The sequence below is a fragment of the Drosophila mojavensis genome, unplaced genomic scaffold (genome assembly GCF_018153725.1).
Source record: "Drosophila mojavensis isolate 15081-1352.22 unplaced genomic scaffold, ASM1815372v1 contig_151, whole genome shotgun sequence".
NCBI classification, from domain to species: domain Eukaryota; kingdom Metazoa; phylum Arthropoda; class Insecta; order Diptera; family Drosophilidae; genus Drosophila; species Drosophila mojavensis.
Window position 1 is genome coordinate 706,092 of NW_025318684.1, and position 27,059 is coordinate 733,150.

Sequence of the window (27,059 nt, forward strand, 5' to 3'; positions counted from 1 at the left end):
TCCGTAAATATACTTATATGTATATATTTTTTGTTAGCTAACTAATCCGTATTCGTCGTTAAAAACAATTTCTGTTTAGTCTTTGATATTACGTTCTGCGAATGTATGAATACATTTATAATGCTACGTCGTTGGGCACACATACATATATGTACATACATATGTAACATGCAACTAAAATCTAAATAGCCTAATAAATAAACCACTTACATGTAGATATATGTACGAGTGTATCTTAGTGGACCTATCTTAAAACTTAATTATCTGACTTTTCCGCACTCCTCAACGCCTGTCCATGTGTAAGCTGACATGCATGCATACACGCATGTATGCATGCGTATGCATCGTATGCACATACATATTTGCTTACTCATGCATCCACATGCACACCTATGTACATGTATGTGGCCTCAGTCATCGTTTATACTTGCAGGCATCTGTTCTCTAATGTGTGCATGAATGCACGCGTCTACGCGAACAATCAAACTCAAGAATCACAAAATGATATCAAACAAAGCGAATTAAAATAAATATAAACCAAATAATAATAATAATAATAATAATATAATTTATATTTCCGCTGGGGCGATCCATGTGATTTCGCAAATCTTACCAGTAATGTGATTGCGATTGAATAGTTGTTGCATTAGATCTCGATTGGCCGACGAATTCTTTCGGCCAGCCTCTGGCATGTCGACGTCGTTGTCTTTCACGGATACGGCGATGTCTCCGGCCAGGTGACGATGGCCCATCGCAGTTGACGCAGCCGGTCGCCCATCTGCCGCCGAATCATCTACAGCGGACACCGATGCACTCGGGTCGTAGTTCAGTAAGCAATTGTTCTCATCGCCCAGTTGCCCAGTTGAGGCGATGGGTGCAATATTATTGCTCGCATTCGATACGACGTGCTGCAGTAGAAATGCCTTTGAGAGGCTGTAGAAGCGCCTCTCCCTGTCCCTGTCGCTCTCGTTGTCGTTGTCGCTGCCGCTGGCATTGCTGTGGGCATATAGCTCGCTGGTCTGCTCAAGCAGGTCCTTCATCTTGCAGATGTGCTCCACGCTGAATGCATGCTTATGCATATTCACCTGTGGTATTTGGCACAATTGGCAATCTTGCAGCTGCTGGTCGTTGCCCTCTTGGCTCAATGCTAGAGTCTTGGTTGACTTGATGCCAGCACCACCAAGACATCCATTGTTGCTGTTATTGCTGTTGTTGCCAACCTCCTTGCCACTGGATCCGTCAAAGCTGTTGTTGTCATCCGAAATGTGCGCATATTGTCGCTGATTCCTCGATTTCTTATCTTTAGCTCGAGAGTTCTGAAACCAAACCTGTAAGTCCATTGCAAAGACAGCTGAATTAATAACTAGGAGCATTCACTATTGACACTTGAATTGAAACATTCTAATAATTTCTAATAAAGTTTACTACGGAATGCATTCATGAAAAACTATTGTTAGAGCAGATCTTCTCATTTCAGAGCGCATATCGACTCCGTATGTGTGCAGGTTTACAAAATGACTATTTTAGTTAGTCGGGCTTCTCTCTACGGCTTTTCTCTTGAATATCAGTCGATGCTGAGACCTTGAGCATTTCGAGACTCCAACTTTCAGACGGACATGACCGTTGTGGTCATTATACATGGATTATACAAGGATTTGGTTAAACTTTTATAGTCCACACCCTTTGATTCAATTATTTTTTGCTTAGTCTTATTTCAAAATTGAAAATCTTACTCCAATGCAGCAGATACCCGATATAAAATATCAGATATATGTTCTTCTTCGTTCTCCCATTCATAATAGAGATGTCGATCTAATGTGAGGCGGTACTTAAATTTGATTTGGTTTAATCATTAACTTTTTAACAAAACATTTTATTTGGCGCCCGAATTTTAGTGCACAGTTCACAGTTATGTTTTCAGTTTTCACTAAAAAATAAATAAAAGTAAAATAAAGCAAAAAAAAACGTTAATAAGCTATTAAGGTCAAAATTAACAAGTAAGAGAACTCTAGTCGAGAGTGCTCGACTAAATACTACCATGAACCAAACATAACATTTAGTACATTTAGTATAGTTAAAATTTAAGTTTCGATGTATTTAAAAATAAAAGAGAATTTAAAAATTAATTTAATTAAATATATAAATATTTTGAATCAGCGCCATCTAGCAAAACTAAACGAATCTACCTGATGCTACGAAGACTGTAGCTGCTGCACGTGCATTTGTTAATTGACAAAACATTTTATTATTTTTTAACGTCGATTGACTTAACGGAATTTAATGAAACTTTCAGCATAGGATCTACATATCTACATCTCTATTATACATTTGACAAATTATAAAAAATGAAAAATCATTCACAATCAGCTTTACTGGCATCTGACTTGAACTTGAATGTTTTTATTCGATAACGGGATGATTTATTGAATTTTAAAGGTAAACTCGACATCCGCGCTGTATATACGGACATTTAAAATAAATCAAGAATAAATCTAGCTCTTACATCTTCTGAAATCGACGAGCTCAAGCATACGGACAGACGGACAGACGGACGGACAGACAGACGGACAGGGCTAAATCGCCTCAGCTCGTCGCCCTGATTGAGTATTACAGTGACGAGCAAAACTGTAACACAAATTCAATGTTGCAACTTTGATTATTTTGCTTCTAGTCTACGATATTTAGCTGTCTTATCTGAAAATTTCAGTCTGTGGATTGTAACAGTACAGTAAGGGAAACTGTCAACTGTCAAACTGGCTTAGGGGAGCACAAACAAAGATTGTATGGACCCTTGGCTTTAATCGATGGAATAACCTTTCGGGATAGTACCTGATCTTTACAACTTTACAAAAGAATTTGGGAGAGTTAAGTGAACATATGGGCTTTACTACTGAAAAATGCAGAGCAATGACTCAAAGAACGCGTCTAACTTGCTCAAAAAGTAAATGATATGGCAAGGATTCATGACCCTGAAGTGGCCAGAGTATTCTTCAGATATGAATATCATTGAAAATATATGGAGTCATGTGAAATCGCAGCTTGCGAATTACGGGTGGCTCCAAGCGGAATGAAAGAGCTGTGGGAGTGGAACAAGGACATTTGGTGCTCGATTCTTCCTGAAATGCGAGGGTACGCAAAATTGATGGCAAATGGCATTAATGAACTAAAAATGATCCGGGTGCAAAACTGTAACATTTGACTTTCTTTACATTTATATTTCTTATAATTATTCCAGCCAACCGAATGATTTCAAATTCCATAATCATAAATCAGATAAGACAGCTAAATATCGTACTAACAAACTAAAATTAAGATTTAAAAAATCCATAGAGTAGAAGTAGAAAAATACAGATCCTTAAAGTTGCAACATTGAATTCGTGTTACAGTTTTGCTCGTCACTGTATATACTTTGCGGGGTCTGCCACGCCTCCTTCTGCCTGTTGCATACATTTCAACAGAACCATTATACCCTGATGTCAATGGGATCAGGGTATAAAATAAAATATGAAAATACCGGAGAAACGAATGGGGGATGCGAGCCAAAAGTAGAATAAATCAAGACAAGGCCGGGAGACGCCGACCGAATTTGTAATATGCGATTTCGCTGAGCGAATATATGGATAGTTAAACGGAAGAACTGGACTGGCATTGCCTGATGCGGCTTCAACTTACTTGCACGACACGTTTTTTAAGATTGACTTTTTTGGAAATCTCCTCAAGCATTTTACGGCTGGGATTCGACTCGGTCTGGTAGCACTCGTACAGGAAGTTCAATTGATCTGGAAGTATTGTTGTTCTCAGCCGTTTGTTCTGCTTGGAAGGCGCACTGAGCTGCACTGATGTCGTGTCCAGGGGCAAACAATCATTGGACTTGATACTCTCAACTCTAGGACTTGGATTCTCGTCGTCATTGAATGTTAGCATTTGCGAATTGTTCTCAATCATTGTTGCGTCGAGGAAGTCTTCGAGGTTTTGAAAATACTGCGGCTTGTCGTTGAGCGATTTCTGCTTGTCTCCATTGATTGGTTCATTCGACTGGTTCAGTTGCTCCAGGGCCATGTCACGACGCTCAATGACATCATTTTCCTTTGTATCTCTGCTCAGCATGCGTTGAGCTTCGTTGATGTTTATGTTGATATGGTTGTTGTTGAGCTTCTCGTCGGGCGGCAGAAGATCATTCGCATCAGCTGGACAGCCTTGAGTTCCGTCTGGATCGATGCAATTCTCCTGCACCTCCTCCAGGTGCTCAGTTTGCTCCACCTTAACCTTTTTCTCTTGCAGCTGCTGCTGCTCCTGTAAGCCGATCAATGTGTTTGGTTCATCCGTCGTCGCGTTCGGCTGCTGCGACGACGGCTGAGACTTGGTTTGGGGCGAGGCGGCTAACTGAAAAAACTTCTTAGATTCATTCAGCTGATAGTATTGCAACAGGAATTCAATTGTGGGCTTCTTGCTGGCGCTAAATGACAGTTGCTGATTATGCTGCTTCAATCCATCCTCATTTTTTCGATAGTATTGCAATAAAAAATCATAGCTATTGACCTTCTTCAGTTCTCTTTGTTGATAGAAATCGCTCAAGAACTCTAGCTCCAAGTCCGTTTCATTTCCCTGTTGCTGCTGCTGCTGCTGCAGCTGATGCTGAAGTAGAAATTGTTGCTTAAGCTCTGCGCTGGCTTCGTTCTGCATAAAGTATTGATATAGGAACTCGTATTTCTTTTGAGTAGTCTCAAACTCTCCCATTGATACCTCCTCAGCATTTGAAGAGCTTTCAGAGCATTTTCTTTTCTTTGCTGGCGGCTCTTGTTGTTTCTGCTGCTGCTGCTGCTGCTGCTGCTGCTGTGCTGCTTGCTGCAGCCCCTGCAATATACTGCCAAAGGGGCCATAAGCTGCTTCAGACTGACTGGCCGGCTGATGGCTGCTGGCAGAAAAGAGAGCCGGACTCATCAAGTGCATGAGCTGATGCTCACGCAGTGACTCCAATTGATTGAACTGCATTTCGCACTTCTCACAATCAAATTTTGGCAAGCGCTGCTGGTCCAGACTATTGCTGCGCTCCCTCTGCGGTGGCGTTGGTGTCGTCGATGGACTAAAGTCAGTTAGCGATGAGGCCTTGCTAAATAGATGCTGCGGCGATGGAGATGATCCAAATGGCTGTGAGCTCGAATGAGCCGAATGAGCCGAATGAGCAGAGTGTGCCGAGTGGGCTGCTGCTGCTGCAGCCACAGCAACAGCAGCCGCCACGTTTTGACCCAGGCTTCCAGTTGCCTGGTGATTATGTATATCCATAGAGGAATTGGAGTCCTCTGAGCTAAGATTATGAGCGATTTGCGCAGCTGCAATTTGCGCCTTGGCCGACTTCTTGTTGTTTTCCTCCTTGAAGCAGTGATTCTTCTGATGGCGTATCAGCTCGTAGTAGCGCTGAAATATCAGACTGCACTTCTTGCAGGCGTAGTTGATATTCTGCTTCTTAGTCTCCTCGCTTTCATACAGGGAGTTGTTCGGCTGATTCTCATAGATTTTGCGCTGCTTCTGTCGTGCGTTCTGGAACCACACAACAATTACCCGTGGCGACAGTAGCAGCAACTTGCTTAGGTACTCCAAGTCACTGTCCTTCGGATACGAATTGTTCTCAAAAAACTCTTGCAGCACCTTGATTTGATAGTCCGTGAAGCGCGTGCGATTCGCGCGCTTGCCGCCGGATGTTGAGGACGAGGAGTTCGATGAGTTCGATGAGTTGCTCTCCAAGCAAACTTGCGCTGTCGGCAAAGCCCGGTCGCCTGACGATGAGCTCGTTCCCGCTAGCTTCTCAAATGATTTACCAGATATCTGCAATTTCTTCGGCGGTCCCATATTGCTGCCACTGTTCTCCAGCTGCTGACTAAGTAAATCGTTCATGCTACTATACAAATTGCCGGGTGCAATGCTATTCGGCGTCGGCGGTCTTGATAGCACATCCGAGCTTCCACTCTCCGACTTCGTTTCAAAGCAATTCGTTTGCTGTTGCTGCTGCGGCTGTTGCTGTTGCTGTTGCTGTTGCAGTTGACTGTGATGGTGTCCGGCTGACTGCTGCTGCATTGGGTTATCATGCATGTCCATACCGAGGTGTGGCATCAGCGACTCTGCTGTCTCCATTTGTTGCTGTTGGCTCAGAAACTGAAACACCTGCTGTTCTTTCTGCTGCTCCTCCTGCTGCTGCTGCTGCTGCTCCTGCTCCTGCTGATGCTGATTCTGCTTAAGCTGGCATTGACTTTTGTGAAAGAAGTCGAGGTTGTCGTCGTGCGGCTCAGATTTGATTTCCACCTCCAATGGCAATGCGTTTACCTGCTCGGCTACCGCCTGAGTGGGCATCATGTCAATAACTTGCGCTTTAAAAAAATCACTTATGTTGCTGTTGCTACTCAGATCTGTTGCAGTTGCTGTTGCCGTTGCCGCTGGTAACGATGTTGTTGCTATTAGGTTGTTGCTGGCTGCAGCTGCTGCTCCTACTGCTGCCGCTGAAGTTGGCGCCACTGGAGCATCCGCTGGAGCTAAAGAGGTCACCTTTGCTTGTCCAGTACGCTCATATTCCTCTAGATTAAGAGTAGTCGACGGCGGATTATTGAAGTTGTACGGCGAGTCCTTGTTGCGCTGTCGTTCCTTAAACAACGTGTTGCGGAACCAGTGCTTAACAACCTGCAAAAGTATTTATTAATGTCTTATCATCTCTCGCTCACTCGCTCTCTCGCTCTCTCGCTCTCTCTATACCTTCATTGGAAGATTGGCCTTCTGGGACATTTCCATAATGCTCTCCTCGCTGGGCGAATTGTTTATGTCGAAATGAGCTCTCAATATCTTCAGTTGGTCGTCGGTGATGCGAGTGCGAGCGCGCTTCTGGTTGCTGCTCAGTTGCTGCTGAGTGAAAATTGAATTCAAATTGAGTTAGCTCGAATGGGAGTTGCGGTTTCGTTTGGGCCTCACCTGAGTGTTGTTGGGTGGAATGAGGTTGATGCTGGTGGCATCCGCTGCCAGGCTGCCGCCTGCTGTAGCGCCTGAGCTCTTTGACTGGCGCTCGGAGCTGCCAGCTGCAGCTGCTTGGCCGGAGCCAATGCCATTGTTCTGGACTCCGCCAACTCCAGCTGCTGCGGCTACTGCTGCTGCTCCAGCGGCTCCAGCTGTAGCATTGCCCCCAAATATCAATGGCGGTGCCAGGTTCATAAAGTTCAGTGACATCAAGTGGTGGAATTGCATCAGATTGAGCATGTCCACCGGATTAATAGGCATCCCTGAGCCCGCTGCTGCAACATTCAATTGCTGCTGTATTTGCTGCAAGCTCTGTATGCTCTGAAGTCCTTGAAAGGACTGCGGAGTGATGTTAACGAATGGAGCTGATTGCTGCTGCTGCTGCTGCTGCTGCTGCTGCTGCTGATGAGCCTTGTCTTGCTGCGCCTGCAGCTGCAACTGTAGCTGATGCAGTTCGCCACTTGAGATCGCCAATTGCTGGTCATCCGCTGCCTCTTGCTGCTGCTGTTGCTGTTTGAGCAGCGCAGCAGTTAAAGCTGCAAAGTGCTGATGCTGCTCCGTTGCCGAAGGCTCGTCTAGCGCGCTTGGCGACAGCAACTGAGAGCTCGAAGCTGCTTCCTTCGCATGTACGTCTAGGGGCAATGGCGAGGTTAGGCGCTGCGGCGACTGCTTTGCTCCAGTCTCATTCGCCTTGGCCACTGGACAACATGAAAAATGCAATAAAATTTGGTACACATATTCACTTTCACATAGGCTCATTTTCCTACTGGGAATGGCATTTGGTATAACCTCGACTGGAAGATATCCTGAGCATCTTGATGGGCAACTGGGAGAAATCGCACGGAACTGTAAACAGGCAAGTAGCCAAATATGCCTTTCGCTCTATTGCTCGTAATATGATCAATGGGTAAAGCCTTCAAGTCTTGATCGGCCTGTATAGACCAGGGCTGCCTGTCTAAGTATTAGACCGTATTGGATCGATCTAAACAAGCTTGCTTGTAAGGCTCCGATATCGAAATTCGGACATACGGACAGTCGTACGGATAGACAGGCGGACAGGGCTAGATAGATTTATCCCGATCTGGAATGAATGTTGGAGTGACCGCGCCTGACTCTGCCTTTTTTGCGAAATGTGCTCGAGAAGGCTAATACCACACCCAAAATTGCTATTATGAATGGATTCGTGTGTAGGGTAAAGGTCTTCGGAGAACTCACCTGTTTCACTGGCTCGTGTGGTAGTAAAATCAAAAACATTTGACTCGGCTGGTGGCTTGTCTATCCCGCTGGCACCGTACAACGGACTAGGTGACATGTCCCCAGGACTGCTCGTGACGGGCGAGCATTCAGTCGGGTGCGCCTGTTCCATGTGCTTCTGCAGTGCCTGAGTGCTGCGGAAATTGCGCTGGCACAGCGAGCACTTGGTTGCATCTCGCATGCTGTGGTAGAGCATGTGAGCGGTAAGCTTTTCCTGCGTCTTAAATGCCAGGGAGCACTGCTTGCAGCGGTACTTATAGACGTGCCGCTCCGAGATGACCAGACTCATGTGCGAGTCCTTGAAGTGCCCAGTCATTGCGGACAAGCTACCAAAGGTCATATAGCACGGCCGACTATGGTGGTTAACAAGCAAACAAAGGTATTCGCCGCTTTGCATTGGATAATGCTGCGCCTGCTGCGCGTGCTGCAGCAGCTGCTCTTCGTGCTTGAAGTTCGCTTCGCACTGCTGGCACGCCAGGCCCTGCATAACGCCCGTTGAGACAGCTGTGGGTGTGGGCGTAGCTGTGGGCGTGGCATCACCCATCGCTCCTTTGCTGTCGTCAGCTCCCATTGTTGTCGTCGTCGTCGTCGTCATCGTCGTCGTCGTCGTCGGATCAGTGTCTTTAAGAGGACGCCACGCCTTGTGATTGACCAGCTGCAGGAGTCGAGCGAGTCCGTCTCGCGTCACACTGTGCACGCTCATCAGATGCGTTTCCAGTGATGATTTTTCGTTATATCCGCTCTCCAAGCACAGTGGACATGAGACACCCGACTTGGGCAGCTTCTCGTTCGCGCTCTTGGCGTCTTCCTTTACCTCAGCTCCAGGCGCTTCGTCGGTCTCGTCCAAGCGCTCGCGCTTTATTTCAACGGGGCAGTCATCCATGTCCACTCCGGAACCACGGCCATCTGGAGTCGTGGGCGTTGGAGTTGGCGTCGAAGAGGGTGTGACGCTACAGCGCTGGACGGCAGCTAGAGCAGCAGCTGCGATAGCTGTTTGAAAGGCTTGCAGCGCAGCCGTGTTTGTCGGCATACTAACATAGTCGTCTATCTCAGAGCTAGGATGAGCAGCCTCGATGTGGCCCTCCATATCCTTTTTCGATTGCACAAAGTATTCGCAGATGTTACATTTGAAAATAGTCGTCGACGCACAGCCTGATGATAAGGGGGAAGGGACGCGCGCCTGTGCCTTGCCACTGGAAGTTGCACAGCTGGAGACGGAGGCCGGCGAGAATATATTGGCATCCGTGGAAGATCCAAAGCCCATTTCTGTCGCTGCACCAGCAGAAGCAGTCGTAGCTAAATTGAGGCCGCAGTCGAGGCTTGAATCTGCAATCGAAAAGACGGACATCGATATATATACATATATATATATGTATAGGGGAGAAAGGGGCTAAGACTCAATCTCTACTTTTAGGGACGCATTGTATAATGTCCGTGGGACAAGAGGACAAGAGGACAAGAGATTCATTCTGGCTAGCAATAGTAGTTTCTTGGTTATTCACATTTTCGATGAGGTATGTATCAAGGCGTATATTTAACAACTGCAGAATACTCATTCACATCCCATCGGCTATTTAGAAGCTAAGTTTAGCTCTAATACTGCTCTAATGTTTTCAGCTGCAAAATATAGTGCTTACGCTCCAAAAATGTGAAAATTACAGGGTATATTTTCAGGGCGGATCGGGAAAATTTTAGCACTTTATATACACGAGTAATAGCGCCGAAATAAACTGCGTTCATACTGACACGGACAGTCGGACAGACGGACATTGCACAAAACCAATATACTAATTCACTTTCGTGAATGAGTATAATAATCGATTGTAGGATTGTAGGACTGGAAAAACATTATAAGTGAAGCGGGTGCTTCTGGCAATCCCTGTGTTGTAGGTATATTAATTTATTTATTTATTTATGAATGAAGTGTATATAGGAATCTGAGAATGAGTACGGCAAGAGCTCTCCTCGGGCTCAGGATATCTCCTAGTTGGGTATTTAGAATGTGGCCTTTATCAAGGATAATCTGCTTTTACATATATTCATACATATACATATATTTTATTCTCTTTACAATGAGTTCCCTTTTCAGCAGGATGTAGTGTCCTCGCACACAGCCAAGCAAACCAATTGAAAATTGGTGGCTAATGAAAAGTAAGCTTTGAAATGAGCCACAAACGAACATTTCCGACTTGAAAATCAAGTTGCAAGAGATAGGATAGGATAGGAAATCATATTATGCAGCACGCGAATTAATAGTGGTAATTTTTTTCTTATCTATTAAGTTTACCTTTTAAATAAATTACTCATATTGTTGTTGTTGTTGGAAATAGAAAAAACCTTCTTTTTTCATCGTCAATAATATGAAATTCTCGTTAAGACAAAGTACATTGGAATGCGTTATCCTCAGTAGTATTGATAATATATAGATGTGTTGAACATTGCGCATACAAACTTACTGTTCGAATTATTAGTTGGTTGGGACTCGTATGAAAATTTGAATGAATTAATTAAAGAGCTTTGCATCTCCTCGAAAAGCACGCACATACAAACAGAGTCTTGATGCTTCTTTTTAACGTACAGATTAATAATCCTGTAAGAGACCCCTTTGGCTAATCAATGTCTTTGATAATAGGAACGACCACAACAAAGCCGAAACGCACAACACGTTCACAGCCAGAAACAGAAATCCAGAATCCAGAATCAAGAGCCCAGCGCCCAGTGCCAATGCCCATACCACGCTTAACCCTCAGTCCGACTTCGTCTCCATCTCCAACTCCAACGCGAACTCTGTCTGATTTGGATTGGTGTTGGTGTTGGTGTTGGTGTTGGAGTCGAAGTTGGTCTCAGCTGCGTACAGTTAATTGCAAGCAAGGGTGCAGCCGTTGTGATACGGACCAAATGCGAATATATTTCAAATTCCATTACCAATTTCAAAGCAATTTCCATACAGCTTGATTGCATCGAATTAAAAAGCCGACAACAAAAAAGCCCCAGATACCGAGAACTTTTTGGAGTCGAGCGCAACTGACTGCACAATACTCGCTCACAGATTTTTATTAATAATTTTAACGTAGCTTCTACATATCTATGTAGAGTATATAAATTCTTGACAGAAAACAATGAACTTGGCCCAATTACAGAGGGTCATAGCTAGAGAGAAATAATAAGGGAGGGAGACAGACTTGTTGTTCATGGCATAATAAGCTAACTAATCGATAATAATAAAAAATTGAATACTATTCAAGAAGAAGCAATTAAAATTTAATTAAAATTGTTTTATTTTTCCTCCCATTTTCTTTTTTTTTTTTTTTTTTTGTTTAATCTTATTATTATTATTATTATTTTACCTTCCCAAATGTCTGCAATAAAGATACACACTCACTCATTCAAACGCACACACACACGCATAGAAAGACTTAAGTATTGTATAATACGCGATGCGTTCGTAACTCATCATTAAGAACCGAGATCCCAGTTCGATTTTACTTTTTTGGTTGCCCGATTCTTCGATTATTATCGTTCTTGTGGCGAAACGCGCCAGTTTCCTCCCCTCTCCGTCTTATTCCATTTGTCTATCTGTCTCTCTCTTTCGCTCGCTCGCTCGATCGCTCGTTCTCTTTATATATAGACATATCACTCTCTGTCTGTGTAGTGCGTTGTGTGTATGCGCGTGTGTGTGTGCGTTGCCCCTCTGCCGATTTATATGCGCTTTGAGATTTATACGCTGACGCTGACCCTTGAGGAAATTATTACAAATTACTTAAGAATGCAAAAACGATTATATGTATCCATCGAATTTGCAATTAGTGACGTGCACAACACACACTTTGCTCCACGTCCAGGCCCGACCTGAGTCCGCTGCTTGCAGTTTGCAGCTCTCAGTTTTCAGTTGGAAGTTGGCAGTTGGCCCAAGAGCAGGTAAACACAGTGTGATGTTCCCATATCTCAGCTGCGGCATCGTGCGGGGTGCCGTACCGCAGGCTTAGCACCTAAGCCACAGAGCAGCAGCAGACGCTGCAGCGCGCAGTGGCCATAACCAAAGAGAAACAGAGAGAGAAGGAGAGAGGGGCAGATCACAGCTGGCAAGAACCTGGAATCTGGATTTTGTGCTGTGCACGGTATACTCCCACCAGCGAAACAGACACAGCTACAGGGTATCTAGGCTCTCTCCAATGATGGACAATAGCACTCTGCCCTGCGCCTTCTACACTCTTTCTCTTTCGACCTCTCTTCCTCCCTGGCAATTGGCTTGTAATTGTTTTGCTCTTCGGATCCCTGAATCCAATTTTAAGCAATTATAAACCTTTTCTTGAACCGTAGTAGACGTCGGCCGATCATTGCTGTTCCTCTCTCATACCACAAAATGTATTTGGCCAACTTCTATAATTTTTATTAAGCACTCCGAGCATTTTATTTTTGATTCTAGACCCAACTATTTCTGGCCAGCTGCCGTCCGCCCTACACATGTGTTCACTTAAGGACTTGCTCGGATCTATCTGATCCCACTTGGACACGGACCCCGGCTGTTGGTAAGGGGCTCCTAGGACCCTCCCTAATTGTAATTGCTCTAATTGTATCTTAATTTTGAGGTCTGTGCGGAACGACATCTAGGCTTCTAGTTAGGCGTTAGATCTTGAAATGTATTGCATAAGCTTCTGCAGCATTTAACATGGTCTAATGGTTTCTCTGGAATTGGCTAACACGTACCTTCAGTGGGGGCCAGCGGCAGTTGTTCGGTGACCTTGAACACCTCGTTGAGTCCGAGCATCTCCATATTTTCGCTACGGCGCTGGAGGCAAATGAATTGCTCAACCTGCATGTGCCGCAAGCCCTTCACGTGTTGCACCATGTCATGCAGATTTTTGGCAACAAAGTTACACAGTTGACAACAAAGGGATTTCTTCGGGGGCGTCGATGATGCTGATGGCGATGTCTGTTGTTGTTGTTGTTGTTGTTGATGTGGCTGCTGCTGCTGCTGCTGCTGCTGCTGCTCCTGCTGATCGTCATTGAGTAACTGCATCGGCATCGACATCGACATCGACATTGACATCGGCATCGACATCGACATCGACATCGACATCGGCATAGGCATCGGCGACTCCCTGTAACTACGATGCATGCGACTCTTCTGTATGATGTGCAGCAAGTGCAGAAAGATCATGCGCATTGTGTCATGCCGCATCTGCTGCGTGTGCAGCGAGAGCTTCTGAATGGAGTTCGTGTGGTAGTCGCAGCAGTTGCACTTCACCTGCACCACATTCGCCGCTAGCTGGGTTTGGTACTGCAGCTTATACTCGTTGCGCGGCCCGCCCTCGCGAATGTGATTGATAAAGTTGAGCTTCTGCAAGTGCTTGTCCGTCTTGCTGTGCAGCTGGAAGTTGGCCTTTAGATTGGTCTTGTAGTTGCATAGGCGGCAAATGTAGTTGTTGTTGTGGATGACCATGATGTCCGTGGAGGAGCTCGACAGCTGCCGCGACCGGTCCAGCAGCAGGTGCTGATTCAGCTCCTCCATATCGTTGGTGCTATAGCAATCGCATATCAGGCAGCTATATAGGGCCGTGGGCCACGGCTCCGGCTGGCTCTCCGAGTACGCGTCGAGCGCCTCTAGCTCAGCGCTCGTTGCAGTCGCCAGATTCCCGATCCCCGTTGGCATCTTCATGGGCTTTGGCGAGTAGGCGGCGAACGTGGCGTGCAGCTGCTCCGGCGTGCTAGCCGGCGAGCCCGTGTTTGTTGGCGACATTTTGCTGGCAGTGGAGGGCAGCAACTGCTGCTGCTGTGCCTGGGCATTCTGCTGCAGCAACTGTATCATCAGCGCTTGGTTATAAGCCAAGTCAGCTAAGGCTACCTCCGGCCCAGCTGTCATAAAGCTGCTCGAATTGCCCGTTGCTGCTGGTTGCTGCTGCTGCTGCTGCTGCTGCTGCTGCTGCTGCTGCTGAAGATAATTTAATGCCTGGATGTGCTTAATGTTATTCTGCAGCACTGCCATGTTGTGCGTGTGTTTTTCACTGGTCATGTGGATGCGCAGATTTCGCGCCACCGATGTTTCGTAGCTACAGATGTCGCAGCGAAACGTCGGTTTCGGTTTGGTCGATGACAATGTTGCTGCCGTCGTCGCTATCTCCTTCGATATTGCTGCATTACCTGCAGCAGCATTGGCATTGACTGAAGCGCCAACACTCGCTGCCGCTGCTGCTGTTTGAGGCGGTGCAGGTTGGGTCGGAGTTGGACTGGGCAGCATTAGCTTGGCGCTAGCTGCTGCTGCTGCTGCTGCCACTGCAACCATGTTCTGCGAACTGTTCAGCTCCTGCATATTGTTCAAATGCTTGTCCGACTGCATGTGTATCGATAGGTTGCCCTTCGTTGTCGTCGAATAGTTGCAAATTTCGCAGCGATATGGCTTATAGCCGCATGAGTAGGATTCGCCACGAGCCAGCCGTGGATGCTGTTGACCTGAAACGATTTGATTTCATGTGAATATTTTTATGATTGGAGTCCTGCAACATTTGCGCCCGCCCGTGAGTAATAGTGCTCGGTTGCCAAATACCCTAAGTCTGGCACCTGACTGTGCGTTGACTCCGATCCGTTATATCTATTCCAACCGGAAACTGCGTTCCCTAGCCTAAATATACCTCGCAGCTTCGGCTGCAAGTCTGGCCAACAATCTGGACTTGCAGATGATGAAATCTGGACTTGATATATAGCTTGCTCTCAGCTTGGAGCTCCATCAGAAATTGAGTGACAACAGAGCTCAGCTCTACTGCAACCTACATCCCTCTGAGTACGGCTCAGAGTCGGGCTGGTACCTCCTACTCTCTCTTTCTCTCTCTCTCTCTCTTTCTCTCTCTTTCTCTCTCTTTCTCTTTCTCTCTCTCTCTCTCTCTCTCTCTCTCTCTCTCTCTCATATACACAATTTCTTTTTATTCATAAAGCTGATATCGCTCGCTGTCTCTCTCTTACTCTCTTTCCGTCTCACTCTCTATCGCTCTTTCCCTCTCACTCTCACACTCTCTCTTTTCCCTCTTTCCTCTCTTTCTTCCTCTCTCTCTCTCTTCCTCTCTAGCCCTTTTCTTTCGAGTCCTACCTGCTAAACAATATCCGCAGGCACTCTCTCCATCTGGATGCTTCTCACGCATATGGATTTCCAAAGTTTCCTGGTATTTGTAGTGCCAATTGCATTGTGGACATTTTAGAGTTTTGCAGGAGTTACGCGTGGACATCTGAACGCCGCTGTTAAGACGAGCCGAGTTCAATAGCATCTCGCAGCTGCAATAATAAACAGTGAAATATATCCAATTGTAGCATATATACATACATATGTAGTCTGTCGAAAGGGAAGTGCAAATTGTTAGATGGTCAAAATATTTTCTGGAGTGGTTTCTTGGTTTCTCTTTGTCGATATCTGACCTGATTCGGGCTCTCCTTCACGAACGGACAACTATGGCGAAACTTGGGATCTATCCCTGGAAAAGGCAAATCGTTTATCCAAATAGAAATGCAACCTATGCATACGGATAAGGTATATGCACTACCGCACTACAGTGAACGGGCGACTCGAGCCTTCATACCATTATATATAGTCAGCCAAGACACCCAAAGAGATATACTCAAAGCCCTTAACTTTGGACACACATACGACCACGTATATGGGAGATTGAAAGCGCCACAGATATCGATGGCGAGAGAACTGAGATGAGATGAGATGCAGGTAATTGAAATAATTAGAACTACTTTATATCTATACGGGTTTCAATCTCAGCTCAGGGAATGAATGCTCTATGCTCTGTGCTATGTGCGCTTCATGACTATCATGAGTACTTAATTTGAATTCGAGTCGGACGACTCTATTGTAAATGAGTGGCACATTCAATTAGTGAGTAGTTCACAATGGACGGGACGGGCAAACAGCACCCCACAAAGTGTTGATGGAATTTTATGATCGCAATGCATTGCGGCAATTTGAATTGAAGCCGACATATATTCAGATATTTATACATACATATATATATATATATATATATATATATTATTTATTAAGTGAAATCTGTGCAATTGGTTTAATTTATTTTTGTTGCGCCGCCTCCGTCCGACCATTTCCTCATATTCATCTCTGCCTCGAAGACTCCCAAGAGAGATTGTCGACAATGCGTTCGTTTAAATAAGCTCGTATTATTTAGAACCATTGTTTGTGACTTGAGTTGGCACCACGGAGACGTAATATCCACTTATGTGCACCCCCTATCTGTGTATACAGCAAATCATACGAGCAAACGTTGAGCTTGTCTTGGACTTGCCATGATCACACACAATCTATAATCTGGAAACTCTATTGATGGACAACTCCATATTCATTTCGCATATACGTCAGAGAGTAGAAAGGATTTCAATTCAGACGTCTTCATGCAATCAATGTGAATACACAAATTGGAGCGAACATGTCCCAAGGCTCATTTGCGTTTAAATGAACAGCCGGAACAGAGCCCGAGGTGACGCGGGAGTCGGGGGCTGGGACCAATCAACAAAGCCTGGCCAGCCAAGACCCTCTCGCCATGTCAGAAATTAGACTAATGAGTTATTCCATAGCCTGATGATGGCGATGAATCCCCTTTTGCACACTGCTAAAGTTCAAACAGCAGCAGTAATTACGCTTATTATGTGCTGCTCGACCCCTTTTCACAGTGCATTGCATTGTCAGCAAGGACGTGGCGCGCCGGAGACTTGCCCATATCTGGAAATACCTCGATAGACGAGACCATAACCCAATCAACCCTTTTCACCAGCCTCCCATTATATGCATATGTATGTATTTATGGTTATGTGTATATGCAGAAATATTTCGGCGGGGTAGCAAACGCCGGCTTACGTCCAAATTGGTAATGTTACGCTTCAATGATCGATTATAATCCTCAATTCCTTCTCCTCAAACAGCCAGATAGACAGAAGGAATACAGATACAGTTTCATGTACTTTCAGCGTATAGCCCAAGGAGCACAATTCGGACGCTTAGCTGGGTAACTGGACACAGTCGTGTCGTGTCTGGGTCGATATGTCCCTCTATTATTCTATCCGTCCACATAAACGGTCAAAAAAGCTAAATACTTCAAATGTAATCAGATTTTCTATATATATATATGAGTAGTATATATTCGAGTGGAATATTCCTGCTTTAGTTGGGTATGCAGGATTGCCTCGGGAGAGAAACGTGGGTACTCACCGACCGCAATCCACGCCTTGGGGTCGCCCATTAATATGATCGGAACAAGCGCCAATCGTGAAGCTCGATGCTGTTGTATTGCCAACGGACGAGGCGGTGGGCGAGATGGGCATAGATGCTGAGATGCTGCCGTTGGGCGAGCGCAGAGGCTGCGGCAGCGACTGAGATTGGGGTTGAGACTGGGGAGTAGCCGGCGACTTGGTTCGGTGTTGAATATCAATCAATTCACAAGTTTTGCAGTCGACACCCTTAAAATCGGGATGCTCCAAGCAGTGTGTGGGGAACGGAAGGTGTTTCTGCTGTTGCTGTTGCTGTTGCTGTTGCTGCTGCTGTTGCTGTTGCTGTTGCTGCTGCTGTTGCTGTAACTGCTGCTGCAGAAATTCTGTGAGTAGCTTAACACCTCGTGCATTCTGCTCATTGGCCAAGGCAGTGAGAGACGCATGAAAGGAACTTAGTTGGGCCTGGGCCTGTATTGTGGGTGGATAAACGCCGGCCGGATGTTGCTGCTGCTGCAGAGAGAGCAGATGTTGCTGCAACATTTCGGCCGCTGTTAGTGTTGCAGCATCTGCATCCACAGGCTGCTGCTGTTGTGGAGCTGTGGGTGAATCAGTGCCACATCCGGAGCCGACTGACTCCGACCTTTGGCTACGCTTGTTTGACTTATCGCTATCTATATTATCAGTACTGGACTTTACATCTGAAGAAGGTGGACTGGGTAGAGCTGCAGTTGCAGCTGAGCCTGAAGGTGGAGGAGGGGGAGGAGGAGGAGGAGGAGGAGGAGGTGGAGGTTGGGGCGAAGGGGTAGGCGAACGTGTTGCGCCCTCGCAAGCCACCCGCAACGGCTCGGCTGCATCTGTCGGCGATGCTGATGATCCTCTTGCAGTTGGTGTGCCACCTGCACTTGCACCTGGCTTATCATTAGTCTTAATTGTTGCTAAATTTAAGGAACCAAATTTCACAGTTGTTGCAATACTATGCAACGCCTCTGTCATCTCAACATCAGCTACGGCATCCTCGGCACCCGAGCTTTCCCCTCGACCCGAGCCAGAGCCCGAGCTGGAGCCCGACCCTGATAGTTGATCCTGAATGCGCTTCGTTTCGCTGGCATCAATGTTGAGAGCATCCTTAACATCCAATGGCTGTAGAAATGAGATCTGCGGCTTCTCATCCATATTCCGCTGAATGATCGCACTCGAATATTCACGATTCAAAAGCTGTTGCTCCAACTCCACCAGATTCAATTGATGCTCGCTATTCGCATGCAAGCTGAACGAGTTGACAGTGCCGAACGACAATTTGCATATGAAGCACATCAATATCGGCTTATGATTTTGTGTCTGGAACGCATCTACCGCATCCAGGCAATGGCTGCTGGCATCTTGGGCGGATACCACGCGAAACGAATGAATCCTGGGGCTCAAGTGTCTGGGCACCCTGCAAGTATCATCCACTCCCAAATCACCACCCTCAACTGCACCGTCAGCCTCAGACTCAACGTCAACTTGTCCCCTGCTCCGATTCTCTATGCCTGTTGACTGTACATCTGTGGGTGCTCTAGCCGTAGATGTTTCTGTTGCTGTAACTGTTGATGTTGCTGTTGCTGTTGCTGCTGCTGCTGCTGCTGCTGTTGGTGTCGTTGTGGCAGAGCTTGATCTTAAATGATTACTGGACGACACAGTCGCATGGCCTGCATCGATTATTAAGGCGCTGCCGTCAAGATTGTAAACTATTTTGCCATTAAAAGTTTCAACATCAGAGCTGGACATTGGAGAGCCGTCGTTAGCATTATTGGAGTCCTACGAACACACAGCAAAAGCAAGCAAAAATATCATTAGTAATCGGTGCATCATTCAGTTAAGAACGTTACACTTAAGAGTTTCTTACATCTAAGGCGAAAGATAACATTTTTATGATATATATACTACTTTAGTAGAAACTGACCGACTAGGGGATACCCTGAATCCTGCAAAGAACTGACATCCCAACCATTCTGCACGCACGTACAAGCACGCGTTCTGCTAACTGTGCCCTAACTGTGCGGCTGCGCTTCGGCTGAAATGTGGGCAATAGTATGAGAGTTCATTTATTGAATAATTTCTTTTGTAATGGGACTATCTAAATGAGATTCTCAGAACGTGATCATACTGATCAAATGTGTGTATATTCTAAAGCACAAGGTTCTAGTAGTTCGCGTGGTATCAAATGTATAAACACAATAAATGAGAAGTCACTAGGTCTAATCGTATTCAAGAAACGAAATAAGTGTTATTTATAGGTTATTCTCGATTTATAGGTTATTCTCGATAAAAACAGAAATCGGATGAGTTAACTGTGGACGGACTATCTTTATGAAACTTTCAGAACGTGATTATAGCATTGAAATGCGTGAGCTCAACCGGTTATGTCGACGAAAATTCGATGTATTGGTTGGGGGTAATGTTAATGAAATAAATTTATACAATTTTTGTGTTTTGATTAAACAAATAAATTGTTTTATGTTAAAACCGATTACGAAAATGGCAACCGTAAAAAGGTTTAAGTGTCCTCCGGGTATAGCGACGTTAAATCGTCGGTCCCTTGAACGTCGTTATAATCGGACTCCACTATATATGGGTGAACAAGGTATATGAGAATCTACATTTAAAATTTGGCGACTCTATATCTAAAGATGTAGCCGATATAATTAAATAACATATTTTCGGTAGTCTTCTAAATCTTTCAAACAAATTTTATTTTTAATTTATATTTTCTGAGATCGACGCGTTCATACATACGGACAGACGGATGGACGGACAGGCCTATATCGACTCAGCTCGTTGCCCTGATCAAGAATATATATACTTTATGGGGTCTGAGATGATTCTATTCTGCCTGTTACATACTTTTCAGAAAATCATTATACCCATTAACCATTATACTCAAAAACCATTATACATTGCAAATGGGCTCCGGGTATAAATTGGACAAATATGAGCATCAGACCCGAATCTGCACAACCTTCCAATGCAATGTCGCTGCACTACTCGAATAGACCGCAACTAAAAAGAAAACAGTGAGCTCTATTAGTGTTTGAGACATGAAATTTTGTATTTATAGATCCCAAAATCAATTAGATATGTCGGATAAATCAGCTTTGGAGCTGAAAACGTCACTACCGCCCGACAGCAAGGTTACAATTCTATAAAGATTGATGGGCAAATTATATGTCAGATGCCGACAGGGGGCGTGGCAAACCTCACAAGTTTATATCTTCCACAGTTGAAGACCTAGAAGCTTCAGATTTGGATAGTGGCTGGTAACCTGCTCTATGGGTGACTCAAAAATAATTCTCACGCCTCTTTAGGGGCGTGTCATATCGAAAAATACCCTACATATATATATAGTGTACCAATAATGTCTTCGTAATGTCTTCGTACAGCAACTGAATACTGAAAAAATAGTCTTTAAAACTAACAAAAATTTAATTTTTGGTATATTTAATATTTTGTAGGGTAACTTTTATTTTTAATAACCTGTTTTAGTGTTCTCTGGGCAATTGTTATATATTTATTCCCATTCCTCTTTTAAAACTTCTATAAGCTTGGATTTTGACGAAATATGATGCTTCCTTACATATTTTTCCAACATATGCCAACAATCCTCTATTGGATTTAGATCAGGGCTTTTTGTTATTATGAGCCATGTGCCTAGGGTCATTGTCTTGTTGGAAATAATAAGACCTCGATAATCCTAGCTTGGCAACACCGAATATTTCTTTAAAATTTCAATATATTTAAGGTGGTCATCACCCTATCAATTATCTCGAAATTTCCGACACCAGCAGCAGCCATACAGCCCCCATACCATGACGCCACTACCGCCATGCTCCACTGTTTTAAGTGTGTGTTTAGGTTGGAGGGCCTCTCCGGTTCTTCTCCACACGCGAAGTCGCCCATCCGATCCAAATATATTGTATTTGGATTAATCAGATAAAAGTATATTACGCCAAAACTCGACTTGCGCATTTTCGTACTGTTTTGCGAACTCTAAACGTTTTTTGCAATTAGCCCTGTTTACAAGCGATTGTCGTCTTGGCGTGCGCGACTTATACCCACAAATGGATTCGACGCAACTATTCTCTTGATATTTAGTCGATCTGCGTTTGTTAGCTTGCTCGGTCTTCCGGATTTTCGCTTCCAATTACGGATTGGATCGTTGACCGACTGCGAGATGATATATTCGCAATTTCCGAATATGATTTCTGCTGCTTAACATGCATTATTAAAATTAGTATCAAAAATTTGGTAAGAATCTAACTACATGTACATATATGTCTTATTCGCTCTCAAAGAACAGATTTGCTCCTGTACGAAGACATTATTGGTACACTGTAGATCCACAAGAAAAGTTATTAAGTAATTAATTTCCTATAGTAAGCCCATACTGCAGCCCATGCGTGTTTATGCCTGCGTGCCTATATAAGTATGTGGTCTGTGAGTGTGTGCGTTTCTTATATATATGATATCTCTCTTTGATATATGACATCTCGAAATATTGACACAAAAAAGTTCTGTTTTGAGCATTTCTATTATACATTTTGTTCTTATTATTGTTCTTAAAGAGATACTATGCGATGAAATATGATGCTTTGATTTTTTTCTATTTTATTATAATTAATAAATTGAATCATTTCTAGTACTTTTATTCACGTATAGTTACATAAAAAGTTTAAAAAATGAGCATGGTGGAAAAATGTCGAACTCGACACGTCACAATCGACCCTGATTAAAACTGAGAAAATTAAAAATAAAAATAAATACTATTCAACATTGTTGAATCAAATAAAAAGCATTCCTAATAATTTGAAATTATTTGTAATGAATTGCCTCTTAAGGTTTCGCTTAAATCTGGGGTTGAACTGTTCGGTTAAAAAGCGAGTTACGTTTTTTGCAGCGTGCGAACCTGTACATTCGCCACTAGAGAATTATTATATTATTTGTATTATAATTATTATATATATAAACATTTTATATACTGAACTCTGTGGCGCAGTGGCGCATTTACTTAATGTTATCAACAAGAAGAAAGAGGGGAACAGGAAGAAGAAGAAGCAATGACACTAACAATGTAAAATGGGTAATTATTTGACAATTATCTGAAATGTGTTTTCAGAATGCCTTATAGCTATTTAATGACAACGGGGTTCTGATGACAACTTAAATATACGTTGTGCGTGTGTGTATGCTTGCGTGTGTGTGAGCACCTCTGTCCAACTGACTGTACCTCTCTCTGTCTGTCTCCCTTTCTCTCCCAATCTCAGTGCTTTGTTATTGTAGTGTTAACTCTGCAGTACAGTCTGTGTGTGTGCGTGTGTGCGTGTGTGGGCACTCAATGTAACTGCAATTTGCATCTGAACAATTGTTGACAATTACTTCATGTACATATATACAAAGTGTGTGTGTGTGTGTGTGTGTGTGTGTGTGTGTGGGTGTAGGTATGGAGGAGGGGTGGTATTTAAATGCAAATACATACATAAGTGCATAGCGAGAAGTTCTGTGCCGTATGTGATTGAGTGTGTGTACCAATTCGCCTGTGCTGAGCCTAGCTAGAGATGTGCGCGTGCTCGATATGCAACAGGCAGAATTGGGAGTGCCAAACACACTAGAATTGAATAACGATAATTTTGTTTATCAAGAGGGCGAACTGAGTTGGCAACTTAACCATGTCCACCAAATTAAAATTAAATGGAATAAACTGTTAAAGGGATAGGGTTTTGATTTGTGTGCCTGTGTGTTTTTTTGCGTAGGTATGTATTCTTTGTCACATGCATACGTATGTGAATATGTGGAAAAAGCTCAAAGTGATATTAATGGTATCTCCCACTCGAGTAGTCCCCCCTCCCAAGAGTCATACCATCAATAGAACTACATAAAGAACTTTTCTTTAGTGTCAGGCATGGTATCATTCGAGTTGAAATCGTGATCACGACCCGAGCCCATCTCCCATTCAGACCGGAGTGAAATCATTGAATGAAGAAGGTTAACAAATGCAGGGACATGAACATACATACATATATAATTCCTATGTATGGGTCTTATAGATGGTTAAACATGAAATACCTCTGGAGGCTCAGAATACAGCAAATAATAATAATAATACAATTCTGAAAAGACCTAAAGTAAAATTGAAACCGAATTCAGTAAGTATTTAATAGCTGTTATCAGAGGAGTCATTGTCCGTGAAATGAAATCTGCATGTCGCATCCATAGAGACACATATACATGCAGCATTTGTGGGTGTGTGGATGTATGACTGACTATTAATATGGAAATAACAGTAAGATTGCTCCAGTCGGGAGTGCCCAGCTCGGAGTTCTTTTAGAGTTGTTCTCCCAATCATTCTACGCTTCTCTAACGAGCACGAGACGAACACGCACACATACACAACAACTAAGAAGGCTCTAGTCGAGACTGCTCGACTAGGAGATACCCTGAACCCTCTAAGCTGATATTCTACTCATTCTGCACTTCTTTTATGCACACATGTATACACGCACGTATATCACGCGCTCTGCTGACTGCGCAGTTAGCAGCGACAGGCTAATATTATGAGAACTTGTTTGTTGAATAATATTTTTTGTAGACATACAATCTTAATGAAACTTTGAGAGCGTAATCATATGGTGAAAATGTGTGTACATTTTCAAGCACAAGTCTCTAGTACTTTAAAAATAAATTGGTGGCGAAGGGGGCGTGGTATCCAAAATCTGTAAACTACAACTGTATCGATCAAATGTAAATACACAGTAAATCTGAAGTCTCTACGTCTAAAATTGTTCAAAATAGGCTGAAAAAACAAAATCAAATTTTCGATTATTCTCCATAAAAAAAGTTATCGGATGAGTTATCGAAAAAATGTGATAAACTTGCACTGCGTATGGTACACACAAGTATGCATGCGAATTTCAGCTCTCTAGCTCTTATAACTTCTGAGATCGACGCACTCATACGGACAGACGGACGGACGGACGGACGGCTATATCGACTCAGCTCGTCGTGCTGGTCAAGATTTATGTGGTCTACGATGTTTACTTTGCCCGTTACATACTTTTTCACAAAACCATTATATCCTGATTTCCCATTTTCAATGGGTTCAGGGTATAATAACACATACACACTCCAGAGTAGTATAATGGGAAATTAATTTGTCTTGAATAGCCTTTGACCTAGTTGCACTTTCTTAATCGAGTATTTGAGTGTGAGTGGCATTACCACGGCACAGGCATTCGACACCCGAAACACACAAAAATCTTCCTTCCTTTAGGAACCGCCGTCTTATTAGACCCAAGTGCGTCTGCAACTCCCTCTTCGGCTTGTCACCGGCACTTGCCAAACTCATTTCCGCACGTTGTTTTATGAAAAGTATAGATTGCTTCTATTACCAGTACACTTGCATTAGGGGAAACATTGATCGAAACATTGATTGACATTGCCACAAACAGTAAATGTAATTAAATAAAAACGCGCTTCTCAATTTGTTTAATAGTTTGAAGTTGGCTTATGACTTTCTGATCAACTCGATATTGAGGAGTTGCGCTAACCTCGTCCCAAGCAAGCGAACGAATGGCAATGGGCATGCGATAGGGGAACAAAAATTGCATTGTAGACAATTCTGTGGAGTAGGGGGCTAGAGGGAGTAAAGGTGGTAAAGAGGTAGAGGTGGTTGAGGGGTAGGGATATTGCACAGCATTGGCGTCAAAAGAGTAACAAGAAAGAGCTGAAATTATGAGGACCGAAGGTGTAATGAAAAGACGCGCATATCTACATTTGGATTGCCCACTGCTGGGTTCGGAGGAGTGAGGAGGGCAGCTGAACAGAGGGAGCGAGTGAGGAATGTTAGGGGGAGCGAAGGAAAGAGAGTGTAGCCCAGCCAAACCAAAACTGATGAGTGCGATGAGCCCGGCGAAGTGATACAGTGAATAGAAGTGGAGGTGAGGTGGGTCGGTGGTTTTTTTCATTTTTGCATACCAGCCACAGACAGAGGCAGAGGCAGAGGCAGATGCAGAGGCAGAGACGGAGACGGAGACGGAGACGGAATGGGAGACACAGCGACAGCCGGAGAAACCGACCAAAATACGAGCGCGAGCCAGCACCAAGCCAGGGGCAGCGGCGCGGGGCAACGTCAAAGCGGCATGCCACTTGATGGTGGTGGTTGATATATCACGGAATTTGTGTGTGGGTGTAGTGCACAAGCAAGACGAGCGCACAATATAAACCAGTTGAGGAATATGAAAACAGATAACGACTCCAAAGAAATAAAGACGTACAACAACAAGGCACGTGCAAATCACGCACACAGAGAGAGAGAGAGAGAGAGAGAGAGAGAGACACACACACACATACGGAGATCCCCATTCTTACCGCAGACTCAGTTGTAAACAGGCAAAAACGTCAAGGGCAAGAAAAGAGGTCTGTAAGGAGGGCCGGTAGGGAATGTGTGCGGCGCAGAGGAATCGAATGCAAGGAGAGAACCTTGACTTTCCTTTGTTTTCTTATGCAGCCAAAGGAGGCACTGAACTCTTCATTTCTGCGAGTTGAGTGCAGATTGGATTGTGCATGGAGGCATTCGATTTGGGTCTATGTCCTATGATCTCATTGCTGGTCGGACTGCAGGCAAAAAAGCAAATCTGAGGTCCCGAAAACTGCCGCCAAAAATATGGGTGGCAATCACACCCGAAGACTTCACTATATTGTCCCAATTTCGTCATCCACGCAAACTTTGGGCAATGCCCCCTGAAAGATGGCATTTAGTGAGCTGATTCATCCAAGCTTGTACACGTGAAATACTATCGATATTTATCGATATTTGAGACTAGAGGAGTTTGAGAAAACTAATATTATATATATATATATATATATAGGTATATATATACATATGTATATACCTGCAAGTTTAAAGGCGCTTGCATCCAGCTATGGGAGCTTAGTACCTCAAAGTAAAATACAAATCTCTTTATGCTGTGAATGTGTGTGTGCGTGAAGGTTTTTACTGAGAAATCTCCTTTGTTCTCCGATTCAGCATAAAAAGTTGCGAATATAAAACAAAAGTGTCACTTGCTGTTCGCTTCTGCCGCCGCCAGGAGACGAGGGGCAATCGAAACATGCATTGTTTTCACCATTTTACGGCTGTTGCAGTTTTTATGCATAAATACAGTCAATATACACACATACGTGCACACCCTCATACAAATGTATGTATGCATGTCTCTGATGCGTTCAGTTTTTGTATACCCTGAACCCGTTCTAAATGGGAAATCAGGGTATAATGGTTTTGTGAAAAGTATGTAACAGGAGTAACAGAAGGAATTATCGCAGACCCCATAAAGTATATACATTCCGTCCGTATGAGCAAGCCGATCTCAGAAGATATTAGAGCTAGAGAGCTGGCAAATAAAATACCTCCACCGGGTTGGTGATCCTATTTCATTATTTCTGTACATTTTGTAGGCTATTTTATTTTAAGCTGACTCTAGCCTTGTCACTATCTTTTAAGTAAATAAATAAATGAAAGAAGTGCTGAATGAATAGAATATAGGCTTGGAGGGCTCAGGGTATCTCCC

The 27,059-nt window shown here is 44.1% G+C and overlaps 1 protein-coding gene across 4 annotated transcripts in view; it reads right to left on the minus strand.

Annotated features, from left to right (window-relative positions):
- The window catches only part of LOC6585797 (zinc finger protein 2), a 51,295-nt gene that overhangs the window by 1,336 nt on the left and 22,900 nt on the right, over positions 1 to 27,059 (minus strand). The window contains exons 4-11 of one of the 4 annotated variants that reach the window (XM_032732909.2): positions 17,462 to 19,257; positions 15,332 to 15,513; positions 12,958 to 14,700; positions 8,212 to 9,576; positions 6,955 to 7,694; positions 6,742 to 6,888; positions 3,673 to 6,669; positions 614 to 1,328 (exon numbers count right to left, since the gene is read on the minus strand). In XM_032732909.2, coding sequence (XP_032588800.1) covers positions 614 to 1,328; positions 3,673 to 6,669; positions 6,742 to 6,888; positions 6,955 to 7,694; positions 8,212 to 9,576; positions 12,958 to 14,700; positions 15,332 to 15,513; positions 17,462 to 19,227 — 9,655 coding nt within the window. In that variant the 5' untranslated portion in view covers positions 19,228 to 19,257. Of the gene's footprint in view, positions 1 to 545; positions 1,329 to 1,829; positions 1,928 to 3,672; positions 6,670 to 6,741; positions 6,889 to 6,954; positions 7,695 to 8,211; positions 9,577 to 12,957; positions 14,701 to 15,331; positions 15,514 to 17,461; positions 19,258 to 27,059 lie in introns of those variants that run through there. The other 3 variants (XM_032732908.2, XM_032732907.2, XM_032732910.2) reach the window with 3 other exon arrangements.